Source organism: Tripterygium wilfordii, chromosome 20, assembly GCF_013401445.1.
Source record: "Tripterygium wilfordii isolate XIE 37 chromosome 20, ASM1340144v1, whole genome shotgun sequence".
Taxonomy (NCBI): Eukaryota; Viridiplantae; Streptophyta; class Magnoliopsida; order Celastrales; family Celastraceae; genus Tripterygium; species Tripterygium wilfordii.
The window spans coordinates 7,975,982-7,988,897 of record NC_052251.1 but is presented as its reverse complement, the minus strand read 5'-3'; the positions used below and the strand labels follow the sequence as shown (position 1 = coordinate 7,988,897).

The following is a 12,916-nucleotide window of genomic DNA, read 5'->3' as shown; positions in this document are numbered from 1 at the left end:
TGAATGGATCTCAGAATCCAAACACGCCTTGCAGTAGTAGAAACAATATTTGATCTCTCCTCTCTCTTTCCTAAACTAAAGCAAGATGAGTATCTTTATATTTATTTGGTGGTATTGGATACGATAGTAAGTGCGATTTTTGTGAGGGAGGAAGAAGTCAAAATCCGTACTATGCCTAAAACAACATGGCACAATTCCATAGCCTAGAAGATCCCAACAAGCCCATGGCCTGGGCAAAAATATTTTACACGTCCATGGCCTAGAACACGCTCAACAGACAAATGTTTTGGGTAGAAGAGTTTACAGGCCCAAGGCCCCAAAAATGCCCAATAGGTTCATGGCCTAGAAGATGCCAAACAAGTTAATAAACTAAGCGATTGCCAACACAAACCCATGACATTGGTAGACATTCTATAGGCCCATGGCCTCCTCAATAGCCCAACAAGCCCATGGCTTGGGCGATCAATGACTCAACACAAGCTTATGGCCTAAGCAATCATTCTACGGGCTCATGGTCTCCTCTTGAGCGTTACAAGTCCCACAACATGGACAACTGTCAACCAGAAAGGCCATGGTCTCGAAAGCTCTCCCATAGGCCCATGAATTCCTTAAGCTCTCCAATATACTCGTGTCCTCATCGGACAGGTGTAGCCCAAAGCCCTTTCTACCTTAGCATCTATATGCCATTGGTGGGTTACTTGAGTCAGAAACCTATAAATATCAAGGTCCCCACCACCTTAAAGGGGTTCTCATTCTTGGAGTTATTAATTGTTCTCCCTCTCTTTTTAGAATTACATTTTTCCTCACTAAAAGTTCTCTCACTTCACTGACTTGATTGTTCACTCGACCGGCGCAACATCGACATCAAGCTTTTACTCGATGATATCACTTGATTTTTGTAGGTTGCTGGTGGTCTCGTACGACACAAATTTGATTATAGATTCATATGTCTACAGCTACCTGCAAAAAAATGAATGAAACAGTAACAATATTTCAAAACCATCATATATGCTATAACATCTATTCTACTTTTCAAATTGTTTACCAAACCATCCTACATCCTACGAAAATCACAATCATAACCAAAAATGATCGGTAAACTCTAATCCCTTTTTCACATCTAAACATAACACGATATTAAAGGCTTATTTGGATTGATGTTTCAAAAAGTCAAGTGAGGAAAGTTAAGGAATGATGATTATAAAAGAGAGAGATAAACGGGGGTGAAGGAGTGAAAAAGTTTATTTATTTTGATGTAACCACTCAATTTGAGGGTTTTTGAGGTGAGAGAAAAGTTTTTTTTTTAATTTCTTAAATCTTCCATAAACTTTTTCACTCATTTCAAAAAAAAAATTTCATGGACCACTCATTTCAATTTTAATAAAGGATATTTTGTAACTCAAATTTTTTTATTCCCATCAACTCTACCTTTTATCCAAAAGAGTGAATAGAGGTAGGCTCTCTCCCATGACACCCCTTACTAAACTTTCCATTCCTTAACTCTATTTAAGTCAAAGGCCCCATTTGGTAAGGGTTTTCTTGAAGCATTTATAATACTTACTAGTATAAATGTTAGTTGTCATCCAAACAACAATTCTCGGACATGTAATTCGAGGGATTTCTGGGAGCATTTTATACTAGTTTTCCAATGCTACAATTTTGAAGTATTTCACCAGCATTTGCATATTAATTGTCTCTTTTGTCCCCATTAATTTTACTTAATTGACGTATTTCCACTTATTAAAATTAGGGTTTTATTAAATACCACAATTTTTACACTTTATATAATTAATTAATTAATTGTAGTCACCAAAATTATTATTTAATTATAATTTTTTATTTAATTAATATTTATTTTATTTTCATTAATTTTCTTTATTTTATATTTAATTTTTATGTTTAAATACATTTATATGTCTAGCCTACAACTAAAATGCTTAATAGCCCTATGCGTAATTTGTCACAATATGCTACACAGCATAATTGTTACTAGCAAAAGTTCAACCAAACACATACCCAACATTTATGCAGCATATCTGCTATTAAAATTATCAAACATTTCTACTATCATATCTGTTACTTTCAAAAAGTTTTATCAAACTAACCCTTTTGTTTTTTAATCCAAGCAAAGCTTGAAGACAACGGACCCAAGAGCGCCAGTATAACATTCACCATTTATTGAGTTGTTCCTGATGGTCGGGAAACTTGAAATTTCCTAAAGTACCCTTCATTTTCTCACAGCCCCGATTCCTGCAATTGTCTATAGAGCTGTCCACCCATGTAATTTGGGTAAAATTTAATTGATGACATCAAATCAGAGTCACAAAAACAACCTTATCCCTCAAGAGTAAAAGAAGAGGAAGAGTCAACCTCGTGAGATTTGACATTCTGCCCATCACAAGTCCAACGTTCCACCCAAAAGGACCAAAACATTGAATTTACAAGGGGCAAAATCGTCGTTTCGTTTGACGATAAAATATCAAGATGCCACCTGGCAATCTCTTGACGAAAAACAGGAAAAAAACAAATCGGTAGTTGCAGGCGGCCTGCCACTCAGCCAGAGCTGTTTGGGTGGCGGAGAAGCGAGAGAGAGAAAGTCCACTCACCTCCTCTGACATTCTTTCTCTGATTATTAAAAACAAGAAATATTTTTTTTCTCTCATACTTTTGTTTTACTATTTGATCTTTTTTGTTTTTATAATTATTTTCTTCTTTATCTACCATTTTCCCTATCTACCCCTGTTCTTCTCCTTCCTCAAGTCGGGAATCTTATATATACAAAGCCCCACAAAAGGTTATATTTTGTCTGTCTATCTCTCTGTCTTCGCTGTTTAGATGTGAATATCTCAATCTCTGCAAATCACCCACCCTCCTCTTTCATGGCTAATTATTGAGGTAATGTAAAATCTTGTATTTTATCTTGTTTCAACCATTTTTATCCTACTGTTGGATTAGTTTTGAGGGATGAATTTAGTGTAGATTTTGGCTCTTAACATTCGATTTATTGTAGTGTTGGGCGATATGCTATGTGGGTGTTTGTCTGTTTGAGGTTCTCTTGTTGTCTTGCGCTGTTTTCCATAGTTAGTATGTCTTTTTGTTGGTGAATTAGAAATGGGTTGATGTAAATGATTAGGGAGGATCTAAATCAGGGCCTGGTGAATTTTCATATGATTTTCTTGTTATTCAATTCTTAGGCAGAAACAGAAGCTTTCTTTGACACAAGCTGAAGGATTTGACTTTTTTTGTTATGTTGTTTTTCTTCTTTCTTGGTGTTCATATAATTTTGTTCTTTATATTGATTCCTCAAGATTACATATAACATAGAAATATGTTGTAATAATCTACTTTACTTGTTTGGAGATGTTGCAAAACTTGCTTAATTGAAAGTATTCTACCTATGGATTAGCCTGTTGCAGATAGTTTATTCCATCGCTGAGTTTATTTTCGCATCTGGGGAACAAATATGCCTGGAATTGTTATGGAAGGGGTCAATGAAGAAGGAGTAGTAAACGAATTGAATGGGAATTCTCTAGCTGGTAAAGAAAATTCAGAATCATGCAAGTCTCCCCAAAGCACTTCTTGTCCTCATAGCCCTCAAAGTGCAGGCCCTCGTCACCCTGATGCAGTGGTGGAGCCATCTATTGAGCAGCTGTATGAGAATGTGTGCGACATGCAGAGTTCTGATCAATCACCGTCGAGGCATAGCTTTGGCTCTGATGGTGAAGAGTCTAGGATTGATTCAGAATTGCATCACCTTGTGGGAGGAGAAAGGAGGGAGGTGGAGATAATGGAAGAGGAAGTGGGGGAAAAACCTGTGGATGATAGTCAAAGCAATTCCTTGTCAAACAAAGGAAATTCGTCTGTTGGTAAGAAGTCAGGGAACTTGGACGATACCAGATCTGCAGATACGAAATCCATTTCTTCAGGACGCTCAAAGAAGGCTGCCCAGTTGCAGGTGGAGTCTGAAATATCATCAAAGTCGAGTCCGAAGGGGAAAAGTCCTCCAGACAAACCTCCCATTAATAACCGGAATGATAAAAATTTGAGAAAATCAAACACTGGGATTGGTTCATTGAAGAAACGAAGAAATCCTCCTTTGGGAGCTCTTAAATCACAGAACGGAACAGATGATTTAGATAATCCAGATCTTGGCCCATTTTTACTTAAGCAAGCAAGGGATTTGATTTCGTCTGGGGATAATGCTCAAAAGGCTCTTGAGTTAGCTCTTCGAGCAGTTAAGTCATTTGAAATTTGTGCAAACGGAAAACCCAGTTTAGAATTGGTCATGTGTTTGCATGTTACAGCAGCAATATACTGTAGCTTAGGTCAGTACAATGAGGCTATTCCAGTTCTTCAGCACTCACTTGAGATTCCTGTGATTGAGGATGGCCAAGAGCATACCCTTGCCAAATTCGCTGGACATATGCAATTGGGTGATACCTATGCAATGTTGGGCCACCTTGAGAATTCAATAATGTGTTACACAACAGGACTAGAAATCCAGAAACAAGCTCTTGGAGAAATGGATCCTAGGGTTGGTGAGACCTGTAGATATTTAGCAGAAGCTCAGGTGCAGGCTTTGCATTTTGATGAGGCTGAGAAGCTCTGTCAGATGGCACTTGACATTCATAGAGCGAATGATTCACCCACTTCCCTTGAAGAGGCAGCAGATCGAAGGCTCATGGGTCTTATATGTGAAACAAAGGGAGATCACGAGGGTGCTCTTGAACATCTTGTTTCTGCCAGCATGGCCATGGTCGCTAATGGTCAGGAATCGGAAGTGGCCTCTGTTGATTCCAGCATCGGGGACACATACTTATCTTTGTCTCGCTATGACGAGGCTATTTTTGCTTATCAGAAAGCACTCACGTCTTTTAAGACCGCCAAAGGAGAGCATCATCCAACCGTTGGGTCAGTATTTATTCGTTTGGCTGATTTATATAACAAAACAGGGAAAGTAAAGGATGCAAAGTCATACTGTGAAAATGCTATTCGAATTTATGAAAAGCCCATGCCTGGGATCCCTCCAGAGGAGATTGCAAGTGGTCTTACTGATATTGCAGCTATCTATGAATCAATGAATGAACTTGAGCTGGCAATAGGAATGCTGCAGAAGGCACTGAAGATATATAATGATGCACCTGGTCAGCAAAGCACAATTGCTGGAATTGAAGCCCAAATGGGTGTCTTGTACTACATGCTGGGGAATTACTCTGAATCTTATAGTTCCTTTAATAGTGCAATTTCAAAGCTCCGTGCAGGGGGTGAAAAAAAATCTGCCTTTTTTGGCATTGCTCTTAACCAAATGGGGCTTGCTTGCGTACAGCGTTATGCAATAAGTGAGGCCGTAGCATTGTTCGAAGAAGCCAGGAGTATTTTGGAGCAAGAGTACGGACCATATCACCCTGACACTCTTGGGGTATACAGCAATCTTGCTGGAACCTATGATGCAATTGGCAGGTTTGCAGCCTCTATCATCTTTTTGTTTTCTCCTTTTGTTTGGTTTTTGCCCTCTCCTTCTCTGAATTGTCTGTATATAATGTCTGATGCTCCCTATACTATACCCTCCTTTTGTTTTCTTGTATGTCCTTTGTTTATAAGTTCTATTCCCGTCTTGACTTCTCCAGCTACAAACAAAGTCTTCTCTACTTTCCTATTGATATCTTTTACAATATTGTTCACTTGGTCGTGGATTGACATTAGTATCAGAATGTTATATATGCTTTAATTTGGTTTACTTTTTTTTTTTTTGTTGGCGTAGTATCAGATAGCAAAACTTGAAATTACATTGTGTGAGAGAGTTATTTCTTTCTGTCTATGTGCTGTTGGGGAAGAAGGAGAGTCTTTATCCATCTAACAAACCTTTCGAAGTGATACATGGACTAATTCACGAATAACTTGTTAATTTTAAACAGGCTGGATGATGCAATTGAAATCTTGGAGTATGTTGTTGGGATGAGGGAAGAGAAGCTAGGGACAGCAAATCCTGAAGTTGATGACGAAAAAAGAAGGTTGGCCGAGTTATTGAAAGAAACAGGGAGAGTTCGAAGCCGAAGGGCCAGATCACTAGAGACCCTCCTTGACGCTAATTCTCATGGTGTAAACAGCAATGGCACTAAGGTATAATAAGGTATTCATACACATTTCAAGATAAAAAAGTGGTGTATCATAGGACTCACTGAAAAGGAAAGAATGCTACGATGAAAGCAATAGCTATTTATCATGTTGATTTATTTTTTTTCACCTTTTGGGGCTGGGGATTTGGCTAGGTCTTGGGTTGATTGAATTAAATAACTGCATTTTGGGGATTTGATTGTACCATTAATTTATATGATTCTAATGTTAATGTTCATATTATTTTGTGAAGATGTTTTAAGTTCGTTTCTGGATCCTGTGATGACAGTAGTATCATTTACATAACAATTGTCCAGGAGGTTTATATTGGTGCTTAAAATTCTTTTTGTCCTTTTTGAGAAGTTGATGAGGGTTTTAAGATATCAATGGTTGTTTTGCCTTTGAAAGTAATTTGGTGTAGATGATGATATTCTCATTTAGACTCATGTTCATAAGGTTGACAAAGTTTTACGATGGCTGTCAACTTATTGCAACCTCCTTCTTTATCCGGGCTTAGGACCGGCTGCAAGCGCAGGTGGAGTTGGTGTAGATGATGGTAAGATAAAAAAAAAAAAAAAATTGGTGTAGTATTGTTATTGAGTGATGATGAATTATGTTGGTTGGTGGATGATGAATCCTTTTCTGTAGGTCCACATATATTTATAGCTATATTGTATATAGTTTTAGTGTTATAAAGAGCTCTGATTGAATCATTGTTTATGTTAGATTTGATTGATCAACTGATCATCTCATAGTAGGTGCTAGTAAAAGAGAAGTGGTGAATTGATAATCCTGTCTACCTTTCAGCAGGTATTAGTACAAGGACTAAAACAGTCTATTAAAGCATGTCATAAAGCCATTTCTCACAAGAAGCATTCCCTAAAAAGCATCCCTGATATGATGTTTTTCACCATTGACTAACAAATCTGGAAATCTCTTGAACATGAATGATGAAATCTATGATACCTAGACTCGGGTATGGGTGTTGGGTATGGGTACATATTCGAGTGTCCGGTTTTTAAAATTGAAAGCTCGGGTACGGGTGTTGGGTATGAATACATATCCGTGTGTCCGGTTCTTCAAATTGAAAGCTGCCATAGAGGGAGGTAAGGTAAAGATTCCTAAGGAATTTTTATGTAGCTTGCCTTGTTCTTGTTTGGCCATCTAACTTAGCTTGTTAACAAGAAAAATCCTGGTGAGATGAGCAGCACCATGTCTCAATGTCTTGATCGATTAGACTTGTAAAGAAGCAAAGCAATTTTTAGTTCTGAATGATATTGAAGATGTTCTGAAGCTCCAATTAATTGTGCAGCTGATTGGTAAGTAAGAAAAAAACTGTCAGCTTGTCTTCTTGTTCTGGGCCATGGCCATACAGATGAACCAGGTGTGAATTGAAGAACCTTGCAAACACCATCTTCAACTTCTGCCCAGGAATGTCTGAAATCCGAGCAACATAGACTATGTCTCCAAATGTCAGAAAGAAAGTCTGAAAAGAGTCGTGAAAAGAAAAAAAAAATACTAGACGTATTTGTAGTGAAAGCTAGAATTGTGTTATTCTTTGCCTCAGCTTCATAGTGTTCGGCTTTTGCATATGCTTGAACTGATTCGTCAACTTGTAATGATGTAATTGAGAAACTCTAAACCCTAAAATAATTGAACTCTAATAAATCAAGAATCTAATCGCTCCTAAACTGATGCACACTTACATATCCAAAACCAAATAAATCCTAAAAGTTCACCATTGTGATATGGCACCAATGGTGTGCTCAGTGACGGTGTAAGGTGGGGAGGACTTGCTCAGCAGCAGTTGCTCACAAGTCTCGTTTGGGGTCGGATGTGATAATCCTAAACCGATGGTCAAAGCTAAAGTTGATAAAGTTGGAAAATTTCTCTCATTTGCAGGGAAACGAAAGAATGATTTAAGGCAGAGAAGCACAATGTCATTTCACAAACTATATTCATATTGGGAAACACATAGAATGTTGCAAAGACTACAACATCACAACACAAAAGAAAGAGTACACAAGAGCTCCTCTGAAATACATAAGAAGAACGAAAAAGGTTCTTCTGGCAAACAACAGAGAAGTCATTTCTTTGTACTTCTCAGCTGACTCTCTTTGAACTATCTCTCCACCATATCTATCTTATACAGTGTATTGGAGGAGAAAGAGGATGAGCACTTCTTTTCAAATCGTCTCTTCACACCTTTCATCCCCCAACTTTATTTTTGACCTTCTACCATTTAAAAACCTAATCAGATACCAAATCAACAAGTTGAAATCAAAAAGGAAGACGAAGAAACAAAAAAGACCCCTCACTCAGCATTTTATATGCACAATTCTTCTTACGTTACCAACCCGATTCGTGTGAGCCACACACTCTTTTGTAGCTGATTTTCCTCATATTCTAGCCCAAAGTGTAGCTGGAAACTGAGACATCAGCAGCAGAGGCCGAGTGGATGTAGACGAATTCAAGACTCTTCCCAGCTGGTAAAGAGTTGAGCCATGAGGGAAAACCATAGGCATTTCCAGTCTTGCTGAGACCCCAAAGAGGGCCGTAAAGCTTGGATATCGAGAGCTTGAGATCATTCAGTGTCTTATCAGACTTGTTAGTTACCACTGTAGAATATCTGTAATAAGGTTTTCCCTCGGCAGTCCATGATGTTGTCATTTTCTGCTCCACTGCAATTGGGACAGAAGATGATGCTGCAAGAAACTCTCATTTAGGCCATGCTCAATTTACACCTCTATAAAATCGACAGAAAATTGTCTGCAAAGGAACCTAAAGAATACCTGGAGCAGGAGTCACTTTAGGTTGCGGTGCTGCTACTGGTTTGGTAGGAGCTGGGACAACCACTGTAAACCAGCACAATGATCTCAATGATTATGACACATAGAAATGCTTATCTAAACACATTAAAGCAACAAAGACACAGGTGATGCAATATATACCTGGAAGGAGTTGATTATAACCGCCATGACCACCACTTAGTCGCGCCAATATACCGAGGAGAGGGGCATTGTTGTAGGTAGCAGGTTCTGTTTGCTCATAATTGTCTCTTTCATCGGCAAAGTTGTCATAACCATCAGGTCCACCAACAAGGGCGCCAGTAAGAACATTGGGATCACTTGCTTTCCTGCTGAACCAAGTGGCATAACCTCCTCTGCAGCTCACAAATGACGGATTATCCTTGACAGAAACAATCGAGGATGCCCGGTGATGAACTTGTTGTGGGTAGTTGTTTCCATAGCCGACCATGTAACTAGTGGCTCTTGGATTGTCTCCAAGAATGTAATCCACCTAAATATAATTCAATAAATTGAGAATATATATATACATTCTTTGATAAAATGTAAAACTAATAATTACGAAATTAATATTCGAGGGTTTTACCTGAGACTTTGCGAAGCCAAGGAGCTCAGATGGTGCAACATTGGCAGCAGCACACCTCAATGATCTACCAGCAGACGCAAGGTAGTCAGAGTAGACAGTTGTGAGGAAGGAAGCACTCGTGACGAACTGCATATTGTTCCATCTCTGGCGAAAAATCAGACCACCAGGAGTCTTCTGAACGTTCTTGTTGCCTTTCCCCAGGCACCCACACATGAAAGATTCAGCCTTTTGTTGGTACCTTTCAAAGACCGGTGCATGATGACCGGCTTTGCCTTGCATCAAGAACTGCAGAAAATAGAGTTCTTCAACAAATCAACAAGAAGAAACAGAACTCCATATTAACTCAAACCATTTAAGCCAAGTAATATACTTAAATGGTTACCTTGGCAACAAGAGTTTGAACACCAGCATACTTGACATCCCAACCGAACTCCGTCATGGACCAACCAGTTCCACCCATTGAATCACCATTCTTTCCAAGGTAGTCCAAGTAATATTGGTTGTTAGATGCTTGGTACAACCATGCAGCAGCCCATAGCAACTCATCCTGTACAATTTTCCAAACAAATCAATGAAAATAATGAACATAAACATTTTCACAAGTTATTCACCATTACGTACATTGTATCCACTGATGGATCGGTAGTATTTCTGTGCCACAGTAATACTGCTATCGTATTTGCCTCTGTATTTGTCTGCAAAATCAAATAACTGGATACAGAGCACAAAAAAAAAATGTTAGCAAATGGCAGGTGGGGTAATTCCGTCGATATTAAAAGGACAATTTGGGAAGCGAAACTTTTAAATTTTAAAGTTGGATGGGCCGTTAATGGGCTAAACCACCGACAGTGTGGTCACATGGGGGCGACAAGGAAAGTGATTCCGTTATATTTGGATCGTACACATGGACGGTTAAGATCGAATGGTACAAAAATATGTACGGTAAGAAGCACTACGCGAGATAGACGGGGAAATGTCTCCCGCGATCCAAATTAGACGTTCGTAAACGACGCCGCTTTAACCAAGTTGTCGGAATTCAAAATGGTCCCCATACTTTTCCGTTATTTCAAGTGGGACCCTCTGATTAACTATCAATAAATGCAATTTTAATTATAATAATTTACACGTTTAATTAGGATAAGCAGATAGGTTCACTAACATACACCGGCCGATATGTTATGCTATCATACGCATACCACGAGAAATTGGTAGTTACAGTGGTTCATGCTAATCTGAGCCAGCGGCGCCGACTCAGTCTGCAACAGCGAAACCCTTGTTCTACGCTTACACTTCGCACAGTTTCCGAGTTTCGTCTAACTCGGAATTCTTGTTTTTACAAATTGTGTAGTCAATCTTCTTCCATTTCTAAAAATGAGACGAATAAACCGTAGATTGTACCTGATAGGCATGGTGGACAAGCTCGGCGGCGTATGCAGGGTTAGAGTGACGGAAAACCATAGAGGCGGCAGCCATTGCGGCGGCAGATTCCCCAGCAAGATCCGACCCGGGATTGTTCTGGTCGATCCTGTAAGCCCTTCTGTCGGTGGTCATGTCCTCCGGCCTTTGCCAGCAGTAGTGGTCAGTGTTACCATCTCCCACCTACCAAAAGTCAAAAATTGTTCTAATTTTGACTGAAAGTTGAAATAACCCATAAATCAAAACAGGGCAAATGGAGTGTAAAATTACCTCTCCATAGAGAACATTTGGTTCAGGGTGAGCTTTAATGAGATAATCAGTACCCCACTTAACAGCATCAATGGCATGACCAAGCTCACCAGTATGACCAAGTTGTTTTCCATACTCCAATATGCTCCATGACATCATTGTAATGGTGAATGCCATGGGAAGCCCAAACTTCACATTGTCGCCGGCATCATAGTACCCTCCTACCAGATCCACCTGCAATTCCAAAAACCAAATTGAATAACCAAATCAGTCAATCAGATACCCAATTGGATTTTTACAGAAGAAAGATAAATGGCAATGTCGGCTTCACTTACGCCACTAGCCTTGCCATCGTTCAAGCCTGAGTTTGATCTCCAAGTGACTCTCTGATTATGGGGAAGGTAACCAGATCTCTGAGCTTCAAAGAAGAGAATGCTCTTACTGAGTGCTTGGCCATAGTCATGACCCGCAAGTACTAGAGGCAAGCAAAGAAGCAGAAGCAGAGGAGACATTGAAATAAGTCTCATAAACTTCTCCATGAGTCACCAAATTATGTACCCAAATGGAGAAATAGCCTGATCTGTAAACACAAGCTATAAAACAATGGCAATGCCGGTATGATTTACCAGTTAAAAGCTCTGGCAAACCCACCAAGAACAGAGACAGAGACAGAGACAGAGACAGAGACAGAGAGCAGGGGAGTGAGTGCTTAGGGGGAGGAGCTATGGCTCTATATATTGAGAAAGGAAGGAAACTACCAAGAGCCTAAAAATTGGCAGAGGTCATTAATTGATTCTTTTTTTTGAAATATTTTTTATTTGTTAAAGAGGATTGAAAACGGTTGAGAAAAGAACAAAGGCATGTGGCTGTGGGTGTCCTTCGGCTCTGCCCTGAAGGGTCGGTGTGGATTTAATGTACTTATTAACCTTTTTACAAAGCCCATGAACAAACACCGACACTAAGACAAACAAAAAAAATGAATATTGTTTTAAAGTGTACTATTGAGAATTATGAATAGTTCATATGACATTTATGTATGTGATATCTAATAGAAGTCTCGAGTTCGAACCTCCTCCATTCTCTCCCCTCTTTATTAAAAAAAAAAAAGGTGCAGTATTTGATTCGTGCGCTAGAGATCAAAAAAGAAAGACTTAACAGAGACAACTCCAAGTTTGGAGAGTAACCAAAGAAGCCAAGAAAGGGGAAGATGCATCGCAAAAAAGGAAAAAGGCTTGGAATCTGTCTCACCCTCGTCCGCATATACACATATATAACCAAGATGGTTGAATTGATTGAGGATTAAATTTTTTTTTCTCTTATTAAAAGTGGAAATGACCCTAATGGGGAAGACTGATTTGTTACATTCCAATTCCGTCGATGTAAGAAAAAATTATGAGTCAAAAAATCCAAATTAAATGGAAATTTAGGGCAATGTCACCAATTCTTTTCACATGTTGTTGGAATATATAATTATATATATACAACAATACAATTGACAGCGAAAATAATAAAAAAAATCAAACCAACGTTCAGAGTGTGTTTGGATTGAGGGATTTGGGGGGAAGGGAAGGGAAGGGAGGGGAGGGGGAGAGAAGGGAAGGGAGGGGAAGGGGAACTATTTTTCCCTCTCCCATGTTTAGATAGATAAAAAAAATAAAGAAAGAAAATTTGTTTAATTTACTAATTTATCCTTATTTTTATGTTAAAATATTATGTACAAGGATAAAATAGATATTTAACTTAC

General features: G+C 38.9%; 2 protein-coding genes across 3 annotated transcripts; one reads left to right on the top strand and one right to left on the bottom strand.

Moving 5' to 3' along the window:
• The first annotated feature begins 2,699 nt into the window (after positions 1-2,699).
• On the top strand, positions 2,700-6,439 carry LOC119987120 (protein KINESIN LIGHT CHAIN-RELATED 3-like). 2 transcript variants are annotated; one of them, XM_038831873.1, is made up of 3 exons: positions 2,700-2,895; positions 3,417-5,460; positions 5,916-6,439. In XM_038831873.1, exons 2-3 carry the CDS (start codon positions 3,464-3,466, stop codon positions 6,124-6,126), a joined length of 2,208 nt encoding a protein of 735 aa, XP_038687801.1. In that variant the 5' UTR covers positions 2,700-2,895; positions 3,417-3,463; the 3' UTR covers positions 6,127-6,439. The 2 variants fall into 2 exon arrangements, with proteins under 2 accessions (XP_038687801.1, XP_038687800.1); XM_038831872.1 differs by having other exon boundaries at positions 2,701-2,895; positions 3,407-5,460.
• Positions 6,440-8,032: 1,593 nt separating this feature from the next.
• On the bottom strand, positions 8,033-11,869 carry LOC119987421 (endoglucanase 6-like). Its single transcript, XM_038832334.1, has 9 exons — positions 11,508-11,869; positions 11,194-11,406; positions 10,906-11,106; positions 10,129-10,218; positions 9,890-10,054; positions 9,508-9,792; positions 9,066-9,414; positions 8,907-8,969; positions 8,033-8,819 (listed from the first exon to the last, which is right to left on the bottom strand). Exons 1-9 carry the CDS (start codon positions 11,709-11,711, stop codon positions 8,521-8,523), a joined length of 1,869 nt encoding a protein of 622 aa, XP_038688262.1. The 5' UTR covers positions 11,712-11,869; the 3' UTR covers positions 8,033-8,520.
• Between the last annotated feature and the right edge of the window lie 1,047 nt (positions 11,870-12,916).